General features: G+C 45.7%; 1 protein-coding gene across 8 annotated transcripts in view; it reads right to left on the reverse strand.

Annotated features, from left to right (window-relative positions):
• Positions 1-588: 588 nt before the first annotated feature.
• ACIN1 (apoptotic chromatin condensation inducer 1) overlaps positions 589-21,951 on the reverse strand; it is a 37,248-nt gene continuing 15,885 nt past the window's right edge. For 2 of the 8 annotated variants that reach the window (XM_070426507.1, XM_070426483.1), the window contains 15 exons: positions 21,838-21,926; positions 19,364-20,611; positions 18,618-18,833; positions 18,020-18,135; positions 9,790-9,931; positions 6,329-6,371; positions 5,332-5,465; positions 5,082-5,234; positions 4,473-4,614; positions 3,811-3,956; positions 3,355-3,462; positions 2,910-3,017; positions 2,401-2,725; positions 2,191-2,291; positions 589-1,499 (listed from right to left, as the gene is read on the reverse strand). In XM_070426507.1, the coding sequence (XP_070282608.1) occupies positions 1,167-1,499; positions 2,191-2,291; positions 2,401-2,725; positions 2,910-3,017; positions 3,355-3,462; positions 3,811-3,956; positions 4,473-4,614; positions 5,082-5,234; positions 5,332-5,465; positions 6,329-6,371; positions 9,790-9,931; positions 18,020-18,135; positions 18,618-18,833; positions 19,364-20,611; positions 21,838-21,926 (3,404 nt within the window). In that variant the 3' untranslated portion in view covers positions 589-1,166. Of the gene's footprint in view, positions 1,500-2,190; positions 2,292-2,400; positions 2,726-2,909; positions 3,018-3,354; positions 3,463-3,810; positions 3,957-4,472; positions 4,615-5,081; positions 5,235-5,331; positions 5,466-6,328; positions 6,372-9,789; positions 9,932-11,356; positions 11,419-11,651; positions 11,785-18,019; positions 18,136-18,617; positions 18,834-19,363; positions 20,612-21,837; positions 21,927-21,951 lie in introns of those variants that run through there. The other 6 variants (XM_070426499.1, XM_070426488.1, XM_070426491.1 and 3 more) reach the window with 6 other exon arrangements.

Consider the following 21,951-nt stretch of genomic DNA (forward strand, 5'->3'; position numbering starts at 1 on the left):
CCCGAGAGTGCCAAGGGGGCTGCATGCCCCCCACAGCGGGGTCGTAGGGCGAGCTGGCGGCTAGGAGGGGAATTAGGGGCCACTGCGGAGAGGCCCGCTCGCGCTCGCGGACCGGCCTCGGGGGCTGGTATGGACCCTGGCCGCAAGGCGGCGTCATCTGGGCAGCCGGTGCAGGACACAGTAGCGAGCCTGCTGGGGCGCGCTTCAGGATGGCATAAAGGTCCAGGGAGTCCCCGGGCTGGGCCCAGGAAGCAAGGCTGGCGGGAACGGAGGTGGGGAGTGGAGCCTTTTTGGGAAGCTCATTAACAGGCGCCTACCGGGCGAGCGGCTGCCGCCCCCTGGCGGCAGTTGTGGGAGGCACCTTGAAGGTGAAAAGCAGGTGACCAAAATGCCTCCAGCGGGACCCAGGGGGCCTTCCCCTCTACCCACCAGTGAGGTAGCCCCGTATCTGTGTGATTAGAGCCAAGGCAGGGAAGGAGGTGGTCAGTCCGTCTCTGGGAAGCAGCAGTCTGCGCAAAGCTATGCTGGCTCCAGCCAAAATCCACCATCACCCAGGGCCCTACCCAAGGAAAGCCACTCACACACTAGTTAAAACTAAGTCAGATTTTTATTATTTTCCATAGACCACATCATTTAATAATAAAAAAAATAAAAATAAAAATTGAACAAAAGGAAAAGGTGGATATAAAGTGAAACCGGTGGGCAGAAGGCAAGGGCTGCAGGACAGAAAGACTGGGAACTGCAGGGGCCCTGGGACTCAGGAGAGGCTGATTCAGCTCATAGGTGACCCAGTCCTGGCCCCAGCTGTTCCCAAGAAGGGGTGTGAGTACCCAAAGGAGGTGGTGAACAGGATGGAGGAAAAATGAAAAAGGTTGGGGCTTCTGGCTGTTCCCCAACTCTGGGCCACCACCTCCCTCTCTAACCTAGCTCTTCCCTCTCACAGACTTCATGGGAAATGAGAGAGAGGGCGAAATCCCGAGATAGGTTATGGGGTACAGGGGAGGAAGATGGCCACTGCTCCATTTGGTATGTAGGGACAGGTGGCAGCCATACTTCAGCACTGGGCAAATGGCATGAAAGAGATTGTACCTATCCCTCTGTGGCCTTGAGCCCCCACCCCGGGGCAGGGTGGCTGATGCCTGCAGCTCTCCCTACTGTTTTCCCAGCTAGCGGCGCCCACCCCGGTCCCGCACAGGTGTGCTCCGACTCCGGCTCCTGCTGTGGCGCTTGGTATCTCTGCGGTCCCTCTCTCTGCCTCGTTCCCGGTCCCTTTCTCTTTCCCTATCCCTGTCACGCTCCCCCCTGTCACGCTCCCGGTCCCTCTCTCTCTCCCGGTCCCGCTCTCGGCTGTGCTCTCGCCGCTTCTCTCGCTCCAGCTGTCGGTTCCGCTCCCGCTCTGCTTCCTTCTCCCGCTCCTTTTGCTCTTCTTCTTCTTGCTCCTTCCGCCGCTTCTCCCGTTCCTTGGCCCGTTCAGCCCTCTCTGCCTCCTTCTGAACAATCTGCAGCCGGCAGGAAAGGCAATAGGTATTTCAGTCCAGCTCACATCAGTCCTGCTTTTGTCTATTTGCACTTAGACCAGGCACTCCTAGCTCAGGGTCACTGTTGGCTTTGCTGTTAAGCAGGCAGGAAGAATATGTGTGTGTTGGGGGCGGGGGTGGGGGGTGGGGAGGGGCAGGCAACAATGACATTTGTCCTTGCCTCAGAGTCCCAGTTCCTCCAAGTGTTTATCTTTTACATTCACAGCAGGTAGTGGGCACCATCCATACCTGGCCTCTGGTATTTCCCTAGCTGCCTACATGTGAACAAATCTCTTTTCTCTTTAGTTGAGTGGCATAAACCTAAAATTCCCAAAAGGCCTGTTACAAAGAAACAGATTTAAAAAGCAAAAACCCTACGTATTAAAAAAAGAGAGAAATGGGTGAGCTTATAAAACAGATTTCTCTGCTACCTGAAATTAATTTTTAAGAAGCATGACTGGCACAGCCAGCTTCCTAGGATATGTGAACACAGTTCCTGTCTTTGTGTCTACCTCCACCCTCTCAGGTTTGGCTTCTCTACAAGGCAGTCTCATCAACTGTTTCTTAAAACTGCCTCTTTCTGTGATGCTGTTTCTTCCCTTATTACCCTAAGCCGTTCCTTGGGCCCCAGCCTTGCTGCAGCTCTGAGCCGGGCGGGAAGGCCGGCACCCACCTGGCTGTCAGTGAGTGGGAGCCAGTAGATGCAGGGAGCTGCCTTGGTCTTGCGGAAAAGGTCATCCAGAAGCTTGGCCGGTGGTTCCTCCTGAGCTTTTTCTGAGGTGCAAGAAAATGAGTCAGACTTGATGCACAGCACCCCATGTCCCATCCCACTTGGGTCCCCGTGCCATGTCCCAGTGGATATGTGTGCCCCACAGCTAAGTACCTTTCTTCTCACTCTTCTTTTCTTTGGATTTCGCACGTTCCTTGCGACGGCGGTCACGGGACCGTGATCGGGAACGGGGCCCTTCTCGAACTTTGTCCCGATCCCATTCACGCTCTGATCGAGTTCGCTCCCGGCGCTCCATTTCCCGTTCCCGCTCTGCCCACTGTTCCCGCACTGCCCGCTCCTGCTCCCTCTGCTCTGCTCGGGGATGCTGTGGTGGCTGGGCTGGGGGCGGGGGTGGAGGATGCAGGGGCCGTGGTACCCCCTGCTCCTCTGTTTTAGTTTCAGAGGGACGGTCCACTAAGAGGCCCCGGTGATAGTCCAGCTGTGAGTAGAGGAGGGACAAGGACAGTCAGGATGGAAACATCACTCCCACAGAAGGAGCCTAGGTACCAGAGGACAGAGGCTTTGGAGCCCCTGGTTTAAATAAAGGAACCAAATAGGAGGGAAGAGAGAGAAAGGAATCTCAGGAGAAGATGGCCTCCCCTGCCCCTACCTCAGTTTCTTACCTCATCTTGCTCAGCATAGTCGGCACAAAGGAATTTGGGATTGGACTGGGGCCATTTGACCCCATGTAGAGCCGTGCGAGTAGCAACTGCTTCTTCTACTGTTGAATACTGGCGGGGGAAGGGAGAAGGCAGAGGGGTCATAATAGGCCTTTAATCTTGCCCACTTGCTACAATGCCCTCAAACCTGCCACGCTGGTCACAAAAAAGAAACATGCCATAACCTAGAGCAGGGGTCCTTAAACTACGGCCCACGGGCCGCACGCAGCCCGCTGAAAACATTTATCCGGCCCGCCGGGTGTTTTTGCCGCCGCTGACTGTTGCTTAGCAGCTGACTAGTTTTTTTTTAAACTATAGTCTGGCCCTCCAACGGTCTGAGGGACAGTGAACTGGCCCCCCGTTTAAAAAGTTTGAGGACCTCTGACCTAGAGCTTCGCCTGCTCCTCACCGTTACAAAGCAATGAGACTTGATCTTGTCAATCCAGAAGGCCTCTTCCACCAGAGTTCCTGTACGTCCCAACAATTCCTTCAGTTGGCCTAAAGTGAAGGGTCGAACCTGCCAACGAAAGCGGAAGAACAATACTCAGATAACTACTATCAAGATTTCCCAAGCCACTGTCACGGGAGTACAGCTTCAAAGTTTGCTGAGGGCACAGAAGTGAGGAATCCTCTGGTAGTAATGTGAGAAGAATGGTAACACTCCCTAAGGCGTTATGTGCCAGCCCTTCTGCAAATTCTAAGAAAACTCTGCAAGGTGACATTTTTTTCTCCCCATTTTTCAGATGAAAAGACAGATTGTGAGGTTAAGTAACTTGCTCAATCTGTCTTTTTAGGAGTTGAACCTAAGAAGTATGAGTCCAAAGCTCAAACTCAACCAGGCTGCACTGTGGGAAAAATAACTTACCAAATTGGAGATGTGCACGATGTTACTGATCTTTCCCCGGGGTGGGGAGGGCACCTGAGCAGTTCGCACTGGATCATCAATTGTAATGGAAACTCCAGACTTCTGCTGGCTAATGGAACGTCGTGTTAAAGTATCTCCTAAAGTCACTAACAAATAGAGCACACAAATGGTTTTCAGAAGGGAACAACATGACTTTTTTAGTTGATTTTTTTTTTTGAGAGAGAGAGAGAGGAAGGGAGAGGGAGAGAGGGAAACACAGATTCGAGAAATATCAATTGGCTACCTCCTGCATGCCCCCTACTGGGGATCAAGCCTGCAAACCAGGCATGTGCCCACCTTTTGGTACATGGAACGACACTCAATCAACCGAGCCACAAGGACCAGGGCAACATGACTTTTCCCGACTCAGGAGTCACTCTTCCATCTAAATGTGTTGAGCACCTATGATGTGCAAGGTATTGTCTAGGCTAATCTCATTAAGGGGATTCAAAGATTAAACAGAGTAAAAACTAGCCCTCAAGTAGCTTAATAACTTAGAAGGGGTAGAGAAAGACAGATATGTAAAATACTATATTAGGCTGGAAAACATTAAAAGAAGTCCAAATAAAGTGCTCTGGGAATTTGGGGAGTTGCACTGTTTCACTCATTAGTGATTCACCCACCTTTCTTTACTTCATGCTCCACAGGTGGGGGCAAGGCCACCTCTACTGAAACCTGGGGAGGTATAGGGGGTTCTGCTTCAGGCTCTTTTTCTTCTTCTTCTTCTTCCCTCTGCCCATTCTCCTGGCCCTCTGCAGGCACTACCTATAAAGAATCAGATGTGGAGGGATTCTTAAACACTAGCATATTCTTTTCAGCCTCTGGTTTCCTGTGAGAGAGGGTTGTACAGTTAACCCAGCATGTGTCTTCCCACATCTTTGGATTGTTAATGCCTCAACTCTGTCATGAGGAAAACTAAGCCAGGAGTTCCATAGATTTTCTTCTGGATAGGGTAAGATAGTAAATATCTTTAGGCTTTGTGAGCCATACAGTTTCTGTTGCAACTATTCAACTCTGACTGTATAACATAGAGGAGCCACAGACAAGAGTACATGAACTGATGTGACTGTGTTCTAATAAAACTTTATTACAGGAAACAGGTTGGATTTAGTAGTCCACTGATTCCTAAAAGAACCAAGTAACCCAACTCTCGGCAGACTCCATCATAGCTCCTCGGTGCCTGCTCTGCCTCCACTACTCCCTCACTCAACACTGGGGTGAAGGAGCCTTACCTGAGTAACGGTCCGGCATATTTTCAGCCCTTTGTCATGGGTCCCATCGTCACCATTGCGATCGGTTTCATCCTCAGAGATTCGGGAGTCATCAGCATGAAGATCCACAACAGCCTCCTGCCCCGCCAGGGGTTTGATGTCGGGGATGAGGCTCTGGGACACAGATACCCCCCACCCCGTTACACTGGGCCCATGTCTACTCCCACCTCAATGTGTCTCATCCTCCCTTCCCTGGCTCCTCCCACCTCACCTTGAGTGATTCGGTGGTGATACTGATGGAGGGTTTCTTCTGTGTGGTGGCTGTGCTGGCTCCCCAACGCCGCTTCCGACAAGGCTGGCCCCCCTCTGTGTCACTGTTTCCACCTGGCACCCCCTTGGCAGCTGCTGTTCCCAAGAAATAGGACCCAAAAGTTAGACGGTCTCAGGCTCTCTACTGGTTCATACAACACTCAGATAGCCTTCAATTGGAATTTTAGTAAAAGGTTAACTTAAGGAACTTATATTTGGGGACTGGGGAAGCCATGCTTCAAAATAAAAGGACTGGAGCCACTTTCTGACAAATGAAAGCTATTCATCTCTGAAGGCAACAAGGAAGAGTAACCAGTTTAAATTTTTAGTGGTAGAAATACCTAAAGTTCTGGGGAAGAAAGATTGAGGAGGATATGGTAATCCAGAAAAAAAAATAAAACCACAATACTAAAATCTAAGATCATGATGTGATCTGATTATGCTTTAGGTTAATTTTCACACTACAGATTGATATTTAAGTTATAAAGATCTATTACACTTTTGTCAATTTAGAGTTCCTCATTGGAAAAATGTTAAACATGTTACTGTTTGAAGTGTGGGGCACTCTCTTTTCCTCAGATACTCTTAGAATAAGGCATAAACTGGTAAACACTATATAGGATTCCCTCAAACCCACTCCTGGTTTTGAGAGTTCAGACACCTGAAAGAATAAATACATGTAGGACTACGTAAGAAATGGTGAAACTTCTCACAACCTACCTCACTAGAGTTGAGGAAGAAATGTGACCGGGGAAAAATGACAGGGATTGTTTAATGTTTTGAGTTTCAAAATGGAACCCTACATATGCCAAAAAGATGTAGATTTGCTGTGTGGAGGTCATAAGGCAGGAGTGGGTGACCCAAGAATGCCATTGAGAGAGAATGGGAATTTATTTCTCTGTGAACTCTGGTTTTTATGCCATTCTTGGCCTTTATCAGGGATTTGGGGCTAGACTTACAGACAACGGAGATCTTCCTCTTGAATGATTTAGGCAGCGAACTCTGTATAGAGAAGAAAAGGGGAAAAAGAGAAAGAGACACACCCCACAGAGAGGGGGGAAGGAGGTTAGATGGGGCAGTCTTAGCTTAAGCTTCAAAGACACAGAGAGAGAGACACAGAGACAGACAGAGACCAAAACAGAAGCAGCAAACGGCAAAAACGAAGCAGAATCAATGCAAGTTAGAGAAACAGAGAAAAAAATAAAACCAAACATCACAGCAGGGAAAAGTCCTCTAGCTCATACCACACCTATGTATTAGCTTAACCAGAAATAAGCTGGAAGAGGAATTCAGTAGCCTCCCAGCCCTTCCAAGTTGTTGGTCAGGGCCTCTTCCACTGTCTCTATGGGGTAAGAGGACACCAAGCCCAGGCTGTGCCCAGAACTGGGTCATCTGGCCTCCTAGGTCTTCCTTGCTAATTTGGGGAAAACATGAGGAAACCAACTTTGGGACGGCAACTTTAACAAGGTAACCATCCTCTTTTTCTCAATGTCCAGTCTGACATCCACTCACAGTGGCTTTCAGTCGTTAAGACAGCTGTCAAGACTGTCCAGACCCCCACCACACTGTGGAAAAGGGCAGCACTGGACCCACTGGAGGCGAGGCCCCGGGAAGAATTTTACGGTGTCTCTGGTAAAGGAAGGTTTCTATGAAGGGCAGACTGTCCCCAGGAGAGTCTCAGACTTTCCAAGCACTGTGCAACTCTAGTAAAGCCTTACTGTTTCCTTCTGAACAGGGCTTAAGCCTTAGGGGCTCTGCCAAGGACCAGAAACCTCCAAAGTTGATTTCAAGTAATTTTCTGTCCCAAACACTCAGTGGGAGAAAGACTATGGACAGAACAAAAAGAGGAAGAGAGAGAGAAAAGGGGAATAGAGCATTTTTAGACTTAATGCTTATTTCTGGAAAAACTAAGAACTACCACCCTTCTTAAGGGCAGGGAAGTACCCTCTTGATAAAATAACCTTTCACCATCCACCCCCCACAGCCCCATCTGTGTAGTCTAACCAAGTCTCCTTGGTCTCCGTTAAGGGCCAGCCTGACCCCTAGCCAGGCTGCTCTTGATGGGTTAGTGAGAAGAAAAAAAAAAAGTCTTAATTAAAACAGGAAAAACATGAACCAAATAAATAAATAAATCCAATAAAGAAATCAGGAAAATAAAGAAAAAGAAAAAATTAAAATAAAACATAAAATAAAAAGAAGAAAATAAAGAGGAAAATAAACTAGGAATATGACAAATGTTCCAGGTACCATCTCACACCTGGGATCTTCAGTTCAGCCAATCGCACCTCACTGTGTACTGTATCTAGTCAACCGCCGGTCCAATCAGAATGAGCCCTCCCTGCTAGGCGCTGTGCAATTGGTGGGGGGTTGGGTTGGCAAAAAAGGTGGGCGCACGGCGTGGTGGTCAGCACGGCAATGCCAGAGTCCTCCCAGGGGCGCAGGGGGGGCGGGAGGGAAACGTGTGGGGGGACGCTGCCCAGTTTCCATGATGTCAATATAGTTCACTGGTGGTAGCCAGGCTCAGCGAGGGGCACAGGGGGAAAAAGGGGCAGAGACATCAGTCCCAGCTCTGTAGGGGCATCATCTTGCAGTCCCTGATGAGATGGCCTGTGAGAAGCAGGAATGGTCCTGGCCTTTTATCGTGAGAGGCAGGCAGGACCCTATGTCCACCAGTGGCAAGCTGCAGCAATACCACCACCCAATACTTGGAATCCAGGTGATGACTCTCCAGAGTCCCTTTCTCCTCTGCCTGTAACTGGGGAGGGGGGTCCTCTCACCGAGTGGGATCATGGAACCTCTGATGAAGGCAGCCTGGGGGTAGAAGGTGATAGCCCCAGGACCTGGCACACATTCAGCATCAAGGTCAGAATGCTTTTCTTCTGAGAGTTGTGTGTGGCATCTTCTCAGGGACTCCAGCTGAGACAGTGGTTCCAGTCAGGTGGATGGATGAGCTCCTGCCTCCAGGAATGGAGGAGAAGTTGGAGCAACCAACATGCTGCCCTTCATCATGGACAACAGGGACCAGAGGAAAGTCCATCTGATGAGCAAGTGATGATGCATGGCTGGGCTGTCATCAGCATTAAATCCCTGGGCTCAGACCCTAGACTTCTCCACAGGGTTCCTAGTTGTCACAGCTTAAGCCGAGAGCCCCACTCGGTATTTCATAGCATGGCACTGTGATCACAAACATTGACTCTGTAGGAGGTCTTGGTGCCCTAGATGGGGATCCCAACAGTCTGCAGCAAAGGAGGTAACCCACAGTCCTCAAAAGAGTAAGGGCATGTGGGCAGGCGCCCCAGCACTGACACAAGCTCTTCTTGGGGTGTCCCAAATAGGGAGATGGTGCAAGTCCACCCCTTTCCAAATGCTTTTTGCTTTCTCAATACAAGTCTCTCCAGAACAGTGCTCTTCTTGGCCCCCTGATGTAAGCAAGGCAGGGAGGCAAAAGGGGGCCCATCACAGGATCCCATATACATGCCCCCCTCTGGCCAAGACACCTGGACAGCAGACTCGGCTCTGACTGGGCAGCTCAGTAGCAGCGGGTGGGTCCAGAGGAAGAGGCGGCATCAGCGATTGGCCAGTTGGGCAGGGTTATATTTTACGGGCGGATTATCGTACATGAGGTACTTGGACAAAGTTTTAAGAAGGACCTTGTAATAAATAATATTCTGCACATCAAATCACTTTCACCGGCCCCACCCCCCGCAACACACACCAAAGAAAGGCTACACACACAACAGTCCCTCCCACCCTGTTACCCCATTCCCAAACCCAGCTAATTCTTTCTGTTACTTTAAGAGCCAGGTGGACTTCGAGGGCTCTGATGGGGGGAGGCCCCTGAATTGGGTGCAGGATAATATATATGACAAAAAAGGAAGTGGAGGGGTCACAGAAGTGGAGAAGGGGCCTTTGGAATCACCCCAGGTTGTGGGTTCTAAGTAGCTACATCTCTGCAATGAGACCACTGGGGGGCAGATGACAAACAAAAATTCCTCAGCATGGCTGGTCAGCTGAGAACCATCAAAGCCCACTAGATGGCGTTTAGCTGTAACAGACTTTTTAAAAGGAGGGAAAGCTAAAGGAGTTCCCACAGGGAAAAGCTGGAGAAGGTGGCAGGGAAAGCTGAGCCCAGGTCTTAGATAAAGGGCCATTAACTGACTTTCCCATTAGTTACAAACTTCCAGAGTCTGGACTGCGTTACTTCCCCATCAAGGAAAGGGGAAATAATGAGCCCTGTCCCCATCACAAGGGGTCTCCCTTGCTAAACCAGCGAGCTCTCCCTTGGCCCTACTCTGATGGGAGCCTCTGCTTATCCCCTTCTTTAGCTATCCAACTGTGGACAAGGGATCACCAGGGTGGTCCACTCCTTCCCCTAGGTCCACTCCTTCCCTCCCACCTAATGGGCAGCTTGAAGATTTACCTCTTTCTTCTCCTCATCTTCAGCACTGCCCTCCGGGCGGTCATCATTGCTGACTTGGTCTGCAACAGGCATGGGGGGCTCTGGCACCTCATTTTCAGGTCTGTTTTCATTTGTATCCATGGTCACTTCCTCCTTCTCCTCACTGACAAGTATGGGGAGAGGTTGGGAGAGAAGGGCAGGAAAGAACCAAGGGGAAGAGAGAACAAAATGTTAGGTTTTGGATCAGGAAACCTCCATGCCTCATCACTTGGATGGGCTGGGAGAGCTGCTTTCCACACCAGACGAGAGATTTCCCCCCCTCAGGAAAAGTGGGAAACAGTTTTCCTTGGGGAAGTGCATAGATCAGAGCAACCTCAGATGGGATAAAGCTGTTATTTGTTGGGCCAGGATTCCAACTGTTCTTAGGTAATTAATCAAAGTACTCTTACAGAAGACAATCAGCCCCCAGTCCCTCAAAAGTGACTGTGATTTGTCTACAACCTTGTGGCCTCGCTGTCCCCTAGTCACAGGCACCTGTATTTAACAAAATTGCATACAAACTAAGGGAAGCCTGATTCTTGGGAGAAAGAATGACCACAGCTGTGGCAAATGATCCCAATCTTGTGTTTAATCAACTGCTTAATAAGTAAAGACCTACTAACCCATAGGATCTGGAGACACCAGGAATGGAGAGATGGTAGGGGTGGGGGCTGTAGGGAAGTTAGGGGTGGTGAGGGTTCAAGCTTCAACAAGAAACCTCTCTCATCAGAAAGGAAAAGCTAAAACTGCTGGAGAGAGTATGAAAACTCAGAGAAGAAATCAGGCCACTTTTACCTGCTCAGAGGTGTAGGAATTGTTCTTACTTTCTGCTTTCGCCCAGTTTCTCCCATTCCCTCATTCCAACTTCCAAGAAATAAAGAGCAGCCTCCCAGTCAGGACACACCCTCCCCCACAAATACAGAACCCACTTCCACTCTCCCCCAATCACACACGTTCTCTCTCATTTAAGGCAATGAATACCAGAGACTCACTTCAGATAAACTATTTTCCTCTCTTCTTTTTCTGTCTTCACCCCTAACTTCTACCTCTAATCTCATCCCCACTATCACCCATACACTGGGATAAAAAAAAAAAAAAAAAAATCAAATCGAGATGATCAGGGGCCTAAGCCTCAGAAGGGAAACCAAACCTCCCCAGGCTGATAATCACCACCGGGAATTTCAGCATTCCCGAGGGCTGACTGACACTCAGAGGTCAGAGCAGCTTCCCCAGAGCAAGCAGGGAGGGATGCACAGGAAGGGGGGAGGGGAAAATCGGAACTGTGCCCCCAGCTAACAGGCCCCCACAGAAACACAAGATTCAACTCTCTAAATCTAAAGAAAAGGCTTATCCAAAAAATACCTATTTCCTACAGAGAGAGGACAAGTGGGGCCAATTAGAAATCAGGCAGGAAGGACAAAGGGGGAAAGCAGAATGACTGAAAACAAACCAAAACGAAAGACGGAATGAAAGCCAGGGGGCAGAGAAGGAAGACGCGGTGGGCTAGGTCAGTGGGGAAAGAGGATACATGGAAATGTGAAGCTCTCACCCTTCTTTGCTTTCTGATAACATGATTTTTTTTCTCCCCCTGGAAGTGCTGTTTATCCCTTTCTGGAATGGAAGAAATAACAAAAACCAAACAAAAAATCCTAAAAAATTAAAACAAAACACCTTCCTTGTCCCAAGATCCCACCACCTCCTCCCCAACCACCCGATCCAGAGAGAGAAAATCGAGATGGAGCAACTGGGGATCCAAAAAATGGTAAATGGAAGGGGAGGTGGTGGTGGTGGTGAGGGAGGTTAAAATAGATCTGGATTTTAAGAGATAAGCGTTAAGTCCTCACGGCAAACCCCGAGTTCGGCTGGACGGGTCTCTCTGGAGGAGGAGGAGGAAGAGGCCAGGCTGCTGGTAGTGGCTGGCTCTATTGTATTAGCGGAGCAGCGGCGATCAGCCGGAGACATGCAGGGCAGCCATCTTGCCACTTACCCAGCAGCCCGTGTGCGAGGGGAGGGCCCGCTGCCGCAGGGGAGGGGAGGGGAGGGACGGGAGGGGAGGGGAGGGAAAGGGAAGGAGGGGAGGGGAGGAGGGAAGGAAGGGGAGGGGGGAGGGGAAGGAGGGCGGCGCTGAGCGAGCGAGCTTCTCCTCCCCTGGCAGGCCACCGGGAGCTCTCTGCTGGCTCCATCAGGTCTGGCCCTTTTCCTTCTTTTCTCGGGTTACAACAGCTACCAAGGCCTAACCCCGCAGGGAGAGGGTGCTCTCTCCTACTCTTCCCAGGGGCGGGGAGGGGGCTGGGTAGAGAGGACATACAAAGTTACTGCTGCTTGCCTGGAAGATTCCAGAGAATAGAAGCAAGGAAAACTGCAGAGCTGGGAGTGAAAAAACGATTAAAGAGGGCAGATAACAATGTCAAAGTTGAAAGGCACAGAATGGAGGGTCGCAAGCAATTTATGTGCCCACCTCCCTCTCTTCAAGAAACCAGACATGAAACCTCGAAACCAGATCAGCCAGCTAGCTGGTCAAGGTGGGGAGGTCGGGTAAGAACTAGTACGATCCAATCACTACAGTAACTTCCTGCTCGCCCCCAACACTGACGTCTTTCACTCCAACCTGTCCTTTTCCCGCGGATGTTGGAAGTGGATAGACAAGAGTTCCTTTTCCAATTACCAGTGTGCGGGTAGGTGGTGTGGGGGTGGGTGAGGGAAAGGTGTCTCTGAAGATATGACAGACAACTTTGTTTCATAGAGTCTTTAATAAGGTCACCCTGCCCCAGAGTCCACTGGAGACAGAAAAGAAAAGGATAAACAGGGCAAGGGGACCTTGGATAGCGGAAGCACGAAGGCAATTCTTGGAGCAAGGGCTCCAAGGCGAGGGCTCTGAAGTGGGTAAGAAACTGAAATGAGAGCGTGGTTACACCAGGTGGGGGTGATCTGCTGGGCAGAGAGTGATTGGGAACTAAGTGGAAATTATTATGGGCATCTTCACCGGCCTAAATGTGAGAAGGGAACCTGACTCTAATCATTCATAAAGCATTCAGTAGATGCTCAATATAATCATTTGTGGACTACAAAGGGGCTCCTTTTGTATCCTAGTAGCAGTAGAGGTTTAACACTAAGACAAGCTTCTGAGTACCTAACCCAGCTGTTCTCAACCTGTGGTCGCGACCCCTTTGGGGGTCACCTAAGACCATCGGAAAACACATATATAATTACATATTGTTTTTGTGATTAATCACTATGCTTTAATTATGTCCAATTTGTAACAATGAAATTGGGGGTCACCACAACATGAGGAACTGTATTAAAGGGTCGCGGCATTAGGAAGGTTGAGAACCACTGACCTAACCAAAAGCTTAGTGTTTATCTCATTTGCAATACCAGAGCTTTTAGGCAAGAATAAAATTTCCTCCCCGCTGCTTAAAATCTTAAACTTACATGCCAAATGAATGCTAAAGAGGTCATGCAGTTTATTTTATACATTATTGTAAAAGTTCCCTGTCTCCTTAGTAAGATTAGGAGCTTTGGAGTCAAATTGGCTAGGGCCCATACAAGTTGTGTGATATGGGCAAGTTTCTAACTCTTTCTGTGCATTTCCTTCTTAAACTGTAAAGTGGGAAAAATAACAATACATATCTCGTGGAACAGTATAAAGGTTCACACTTAATGGTCTGGCTTGAACGACACCTCAAGTCAGGTAAGAATGTGCATACATACATGTCTGATTAATAGGCCATTATCTCATTTGATGTTTTATTTCCTCAAAGAGTGGACTTCTCTGTCTCTGATACAATGACTTCCAGTAATTGGCCTGACAGATTTTCAGCAATGTCCTTATCACTCTGTATAACAGTGATGGCGAACCTTTTGAGCTCGGCGTGTCAGCATTTTGAAAAACCCTAACTTAACTCTGGTGCCGTGTCACATATAGAAATTTTTTGATATTTGCAACCACAGTAAAACAAAGATTTATATTTTTGATATTTATTTTATATATTTAAATGCCATTTAACAAAGAAAAATCAACCAAAAAAATGAGTTCGCGTGTCACCTCTGACATGCGTGTCACAGGTTCGCCATCACTGGGCTAGGACTCTACTGGTTTACTTGCCCCTCACATCCATCCTGCAGGGTTCCTCAGGGTCAGAGACTACAGCCCTTGGTCCCTAGCCCAAGGCCTAACACAAAGAAATGCTCAGTAAATACTTCTGAATTAGGTTGTCACTGTGGGTATCAAGTGGACACTTTAATAAGTGCTTACTCAACTATAAGTTTTCCTCTTAAAACATGTCTTTGGCTAGAATTCCCACAAATAATGTTACCTTTAAAATTCCTCAAATAAATACTCCCTGTCCATCAATTGCCCTAAAATACTTTCAGCTGCCAATTTGCTTCTCCAGAAGTAGTTTCCTTGGAGAAAAAAATTTTTCTCTACTGGAAATTTCACTTTTTTTTTAACCTCTTTTTTTTTTTTTTAATATATTTTATTGATTTTTTACAGAGAGGAAGGGAGAGAGATAGAAACATCGATGAGAGAGAAACATCGACCAGCTGCCTCCTGCACATCTCCCACTGGGGATGTGCCCGCAACCCAGGTACACGCCCTTGACCGGAATCGAACCTGGGACCTTTCAGTCCGCAGGCCGACGCTCTATCCACTGAGCCAAACCGGTTTCGGCTAACCTCTTTTTAAAATAAGAATTTTACCGTGTTATCATCCTTGGGCTTCTTAAGGCACAGCAAGTTTGTGAAACTGCCCCATAATCAATTCTGTAGGAAACAAAACTTCCCAAGGCTTTAAAAGAATTCTTGAAATTACCCCAAAAGGGAACTCAATTTACTTGCAGGACCAATCAATCCAAAAGCCTTGTTAGCTATAGGTCAGAGTCCCACACAGCTTTTCCTTGTAGTCTCTGACTTCCCACTTATTTTAGTTCTTACACAAATGTTTCTGATATCTTTGGATATATGTGAAATTGCATGGGGGTTAGGGTTGGGGGTTATCTACCCATAATTAAACAGCATTTGTAACCCAGAAGAAAAGGATATTACTACTTGGAGGCTAATAACATCACACTACAGTTAACAACTGAATATGAATAAAATTCTGAGAGGCTAATGGAAAAGAAAATTTTATAAGCATATGTTTGAAGTTTAGTTTTTGTAGAAAATTCATGAGATGACGTGAAAGTTAATAAAAAAGAGTGGAACTTGACTACCACCAGGCAGAGATTTTAATACAGAATACTCTCAGGTGCATACTAGTTCTAAAATAACAAGGACAGTATGATTTTGGGGGAATATGTCCTGAGATACCAATTTCTCAATGAGCAAATTCTACTGATGACAATAAATTCTACTTTTTTATTATGCATCATTTGGCATATTGGCACTGAAGGTCCCCCCTGAGGAGTACCAATTACGGTGTCATATTGGCTTAAAGGACCATTTCCTTCCTCCTATTCAGGCAAAAAGCCCTAAATTTCTCTTGCAGGGTTTGTATACACAGTAAGGCTGTCTTCAGAAAATTTCAGGTTTGAATCAACAACTGCTCCCATAAAGTTTTTTTCCCCTCTATTTTTTTTTAAATATAAAAAGAGAATATCCTTATTTTCTGCTTTATGAGGACATTTTTGTTATATCCATAGCAGGCAGAAGATTGTATTTTGGAATAGGGCTCAACTGAAATAGAACTGAAGCTCACAAATTCCTGCTCCAAGCAATGAAAAAGATACCTTACCCCATAAATCTAGAATTCCTCAGGGCACAATCAGAATTAGAATGGATTTAGCCAAGTACAGCAAAAAAGTTAGGTAATCTCTTCCAAGTGGAGAGAGGTCCTTGAAGTACAGTCTAATTTTTTTTAACACTTTACTGAATCAATAGGACCTATGCTGTTTTTATTAAAGTCATGTGATTTCTGGTTAAGACGGAGCAAAACCAAGGTTAAGCCACAAAAGGTCTTTCCCATTTAATACTGTTGATCCCACTTTTAAAAGTGGCCAGGGTTCCCAAGGTCACTGGCTAAACACTAGAACTGGGGTGGGGGAGGTGGGGGATGTGAAAGACCAGGAGTATTATGAATTAGTTGTATCAGGACCTCTCAGAATAGCCTATGGGTTTAGGCCTTTGGGCATGTCTTTTCCTTAGGTTGATGACTAGACCCGTGGTCGGCAAACTGAGGCTCTTTGGCCCCTTGAGAGTGGCTCTTCCTAAGCCTTAGGAGTACCCTAATTAAGTTAATAACAATGTACCTACCTATATAGTTTAAGTTTAAAAAATCTGGCTCTCAAAAGAAATTTCAATCGTTGTACTGTTGGTATTTGGCTCTGTTGACTAATGAGTTTGCCGACCACTGGACGAGACCATTTGAAGATAGGTTGAAGGAAAGCAGGTAAGAGGAATGTGTGTGAACTCTCCTAAACTCACATGCATTTCTAATCTAGAGGCTGTTCCATTGAACCATGCCTAGGCAACAATGGACAATCACAGTATTTGCCCCAAGTGCCACTTGTCTATCACCTTGCCAGAATCACGTAGATTAGATTACTCTAGTCATAAAATGAAGATCAAAGCCACCTTTAACTGGGGAGAAAAACTGTATATGACTCCAAGCCTCATTTGCCCTGGACTCCACGTGAAAGTCCAGAAATAAAGGTGCTTCAAAACAGCATAAAGCGCTGTTCTGTTGCCAGAAAGAACCTCACAGACCCACAGAATTTTAGGGCAAGCAAAGAGCTTTTTAGAAAATTACTTGCTTCTCAAAGTGCATAGGAGGCAGTTTCTCATGCCCAGTCAGTAGCAGGTTGTCAACACCTACTTCCAAACTGCCATTATGCAAAGGCCATGCTGTACCCCCATGGGATGGGGAGGCAAGTATTATCACTGGTTGATGGACACGGAAGGGAAGGTGTCACCCCATTTCCTCATCGATGGTGTAGCTGGGGAAATCCTCAACACCTTCCAGAATCCGCTGAGTTTTCACTTTATGGTCCTAGAAGAAAAACCCTTTTCCAAAGGAGAATGTACTCATCCCAAAAAGGAAAAACAAAAACTTTTCAAAGGAAGTAGAATGAACTTTTGGCTTTCAAAAAAAAAAAAAAAAAATGTAATGCCCACAAGATGGCAGCAGAGGCAAGAATGTTGTAATGGACAGTAGCAAGGGTCGTGCCAAGGCAAAAGCTATATAATAGAGTATAAACTATTATTAAAGTCATTAAAAAATGAGATAATAAAATCATGTCACCTGCCCACCACCCTCCAAAATCTGAAGTAAAAAGATGGTGTGAAGTTCTCAGAAAAGTGTAAATTATTAGACTTTTACATAAAGGGAAAATCATACTGATAGTATAGTGTTAAAATTACATAGAAACAACCATGAAAAAACTTTAGGCCAACTGTCTATATAGGACATTCACCAACGCAGTACCAGATTCCTGATGTCTAAAAGTTAAGCATCTTATTTCCACAATGCTTTTCTTTTTCATTTCCCATGAGAATTTGAAGCCAGGAATTCTGGTTCAATGGCTTTTTAATTTATAATACTTGGCTCAGAATAATAAATGTTCAATTACAAATTTAATTTGATATGAGTATTTTTCTAGAACTAAATACAAGGAAATAAAAAACTCACATTAATTATCTAAATGATAAAATCAATTCAAGAGTCTTAGGGACCCAAGAATTAACTTTGGACTTGATATGGATTTCATATTTTGCTGTATGCTATAAGAGATAACTGTGTCTAATAAAATGATAGCAAATAAACAAGAAAAATACAGAAACTAAAACAAAGCAACACCCTTCTGTGTCTTTCTTTGTAGACCCTCAATATCCTTTATTAACCTGTATTCCGGGCTTAGATGTAGTTGGTAAATGAGTTAAAAATTGAGTTAAGATGTTTTTGGGTCAAGTTCCTCACACTGTCTTGAGTTTGGAGACAGAAGTCTCTGCTGCCTGCTCCTTAAAGAAATCAACTATTTTGGTCAAGTGATCCTAGATGTTTCTTTACGCTCTTACCACCACTTTTCAGACCACGTATCTTAAGATTTCTGGTGGTAGCTCCCAACATAGTAACTGAAGTCTAGCCTTTGTCCAGATAAAGCTCTGCCTTCATGTTTTAAAAGGAAACTAGGACATGCTTAGTCAAAGAACTCTTGCGAGCAAAGAATTACTTTCCTAGTTTCTTGTTATACTCGAGTCAAAATATATCACTTACACAGTGTGATGAATCCTTTCTGATTCTGGTAGGTGAGAGGTTGGAGTCTCTGAGGTTTGGGGCTGTGTGGCAGCTGGTGGCTCTGCCTCTTCAGCTTCACACTTCTTTGGGCTCTCCTGTCAGGACAAACATAGCAAAACACACATAGCAACATACTTAAATCTGCTGGGTTCCTTTTCTTTAATCTGGAGCTGGTAAAAGGCATAGCAGAATATACACGGTACCAACTCTACACATAGCTCTATATATCTTTGTTATTTCATTTTATAAAGCGGAATGGAATATTGCTTAAAGAATTTCCATGCCAGCAATAATTTTATTATAATTCTTTTTCAAGAGAACCAAGAAAAGGCTTCCTTTTGAGCAGAAAAAAATGAGTTTTGTGGAAGAATTGACCCCGAGAGTCCTGGAACTGAGAATTTAGCCACATGAACCAGGGAATTGGAAATGAGTTAAGTGGAATCTAACAGGTATCCCCAACCTTATACATTTCTAATGAGCCTTGTCCAGATTGACCTTTCAGTTTTATAGCTAAGACAAAAGGGAAAATCATGCTTAATCCTCTCTCTCCCTTTAGGGAGAGGGCAAAATAGCCTACCCGTTCAGGCTGTACCCTCTGAGTCACATGCTTTTCGGCTGGCTCAGGTTGGCTCATAGGCCTCACTTGAATAGTGGATGATATGGAGGTCCTCTCCTTTGGCTCAATGACCTGCGGTTGTAGCACTGGTGGAGTTGCAACCTCCTGACCAGAAGAGGGATCTTTGGTTTCAGTGTAGCTGGTGTTGCTGTCCCTGGAGACTCCAGGGCTTAGAGACTGAAGAAATGAAACACATAAGGCAAATTATTTTATATGGTGTATGTTCAGTAGGTCACTGGTTTTCCAACTTCTGCTGACCCAATTTAATACTTTCCACCTTTTCGTCCCTGTGTTTATTCCTGTTTGAGTTAGTGACCTCCCTGGCTTCTTATATTATTCAACAAATTACTCATTAAGCCCCACTAGGTGCTGGGTACTGGAATACACGTTAATAGGCATGTCCCTAGCCTCAAGAAGTTTATAGTTTAGTAGAGGAGATGGATAAATGAACTAAAAAAAAGTTCAAAATTCAAATTCTTTTCATTGGAATCAAAGGGGCTCAAAATAAAAAAGGACCCATTTAGGGATCACTGAATTGAAAATTAGATTCTGAAATGAGGGGAAAGTAATCACTGAACTGGGGACTAAAGGAAGCTTTTCCTATTTCTGCCAGAAAATATGATAGGTTCTCCTGTGATTGAAAAACACTGGCATACAGATGGCATACAGATAGAACATCAATGCACCCTGGGTACTCCCATACTTACTTTTCTGCTGTTGCTTGATGCTGAACGAGAACGGGAACGTGACCTAGACTCTGATGTCGATCTGGAACCCATCTTGGATCTACCACGAGGGTTGGCATGAGATGCATCTTTCTGCTTAGATCTCGGAGGTGAGTGAGACTGAGAGCCTGAACTATCAGGAGAGCGAGATCTTGATCTAGAACTGGAAGATGAGGATGAGGAGGACCGGCTAGAGGATGAGTCAGCTAACCGTTTCAATCTGTGGCTTGGGAGAAGGGTATGAGAAGCCCCTCTGCCTTCCTTCTGTTCCAAAGATGGCTGTTTAAGAGATTCCTCAGTGATCCCTTTGGCCGGTGCTAATTCCTCAATTTTTAGAGGGAGTGGTTGACCAGATTTGTCTAACTCAGTTTCAAGATCCTTCTGGGTTGAGGATTCAGCTGGTGTGCTTTTCTGAACCAGAGGCAGGACATTCTCCTCTGGCACTTTCTCTGCTGGAGATTCTGCTTTGGTGTCTGCAGGACTTGACAAGAGAGACAAGCCTCCCGCCAACTGGACAGTATGCTGAGATATTAATAGCTCCCTGTCCTCAGCATCCGTATTAGGAGGAGATAACTGAATGAGAACCGGGGGGGCTGGGCCTTCCATGGGCTCTACTTCTTCACTCTGAAGTTGGGTATTAGGTGGTGGTGAAGATGCTTCCTTGGTAAGTAAAGGTGGGGGAGTCTCCTCCTCACTGGCAGTTTGCTCTGGTTGTAGCATAAGAGGGGCCTTCTCTAGATCTTCAGTCAATCGAGGAGGGGAAGGGGACTTTGATTTTTCCTCTACGCCTTTTAAAGGCTTTAATTCTCTTTCTTCTTCAAGGGGAGAAGCTGTTTTCATCTCTTTCTCCTGCTGATGTCTGGCCAAATGACTTTTTCTACTAGCCTCTTCCTGGGACCTTGTAACTCTCCCTCCTCTCTCTAAGCCCTCCTGTTCCTGGGACTTTATGGTTTGGGATCTCTCATCCATCAGCTCTTCTGGTTCTGCCCTGGGCACCTCTTTCCCCTCTTTTTCTTCCTCAAACTGTTTCAGAACTGGTGCATCCCTCGATTTTAACCCCTCATCATCTTCTTCCTCTTCCTCTTCTTCTTCCTCTTCCTCCTCCTCTTCTTCTTCCTCCTCTGTTTTCAAATTTCGATCTGCTCTGACCCTTAGATTTCTGGAAGGTGTTTCTTGATCCTCTTCTTCCTCAGCAGCCTGGCTGCACTCAGAGAGTTTAGCTGCTCTTGCCTGAAAAAAAAAGAAAAAAAAAAAGATAGATATACAATGATTCCAAGTATATTAGCTCACTATCAACAGAAGAGAAAAAGTATCCAACGAGACACACACAGGAAAGAGAAACTCAACGACATGTGCTTTCAGCAACATAGAAATAAGTGTGACAGTAGACAAGCATGACTAATGTGGACTCTAATGAGAAGCAAAATAGTGACCAAAAGGAATACAATAATGAAACTTCTGGTTCATTTTTTAGCTTCAAGCTTGAAAAATAAATATAAATTGAACATCAAGAAAGTGGGGGGGGGGGGGCGACGGCGACGGACTGACCTATTATCATTTAATGTGATTATTTTTGTCATTTTTGGTATATTTTATTTCCCCCCATTATTTATTTTCCATAGTCATAATTACACTATACATACAGTTTTTTGGGGTTTTTTTTTTTGGCTTAACAACAGATTTTCATTGTCTCACAGTTTGGGAGGCTACAAGTTTGAGATCTAGGTGATAGCCAAAACTCTCAAGGCACTAGGAAGGATCTGTTCCAGGCCTCTCTCCTACTCTCTAGTAGTTCCTTGAACACTTCGAGTGGTGTTCTCTCTGTGGATGTGTCTGTCTCTGAGTCCAAATTTCCCCTTTGCATAAGAATGCAGTCATATTGGATAAGGGCCCACCTTGATAACCTCATTTTAACCTGACCCTGTTTACAAATAAAGTCACATTCACAGATACTTGGAATTAGGACTTCAACATCTTTTGGGGGATGCAATTCAACCCATAACAGCAAAGTACATGTTTATATATTCTCAATTTGCAGCTACATCTTCTTCCCTCTTTCTCTGCTCTTCACATTCCTTATTCCTCAACAGCCATCATTAAGATCAATCTTTGAGAATAAGTTCAAAATATATTTTTCTGAAAAAATGAAGGTATTAGTGGAACACCTAGAAAAATTAAAATAAGATGACTATATATATACTTTTGTATTCTGCTCACTTAACATCATATCATATAGCTTTAAGGTTTTAACTGAATAATTACTTAGAAATCTAAGGCCAGAGCAGATTTAAATTTAAAAAAAAAAAAAAAAAGAAAAGATGAAAGGGAGGAGAAAGAAGATGAGTGTATAGAAATCTAGAGACACCAACTCTGAAATAGTTTGAGAAGGAAGAGCAGGAGATATCCAAAGCATTACCCAAAGAGGTGATAGATGCTTTAAGAGGTACTTGACTTACCTGCCTGACCCTGGATGATCGTCTTTCTCCTTTCCTTGGTTTCTCATCATCAGAGTCACCTTTCTCTTCAGAAATAGAGGAGCCTTTTCCTATCAAATGAAAGAAAATCAAATC

The sequence above is a fragment of the Myotis yumanensis genome, unplaced genomic scaffold (genome assembly GCF_028538775.1).
Source record: "Myotis yumanensis isolate MYYU_CA2020_CCGP unplaced genomic scaffold, mMyoYum1.0.hap1 SCAF_1, whole genome shotgun sequence".
Taxonomy (NCBI): domain Eukaryota; kingdom Metazoa; phylum Chordata; class Mammalia; order Chiroptera; family Vespertilionidae; genus Myotis; species Myotis yumanensis.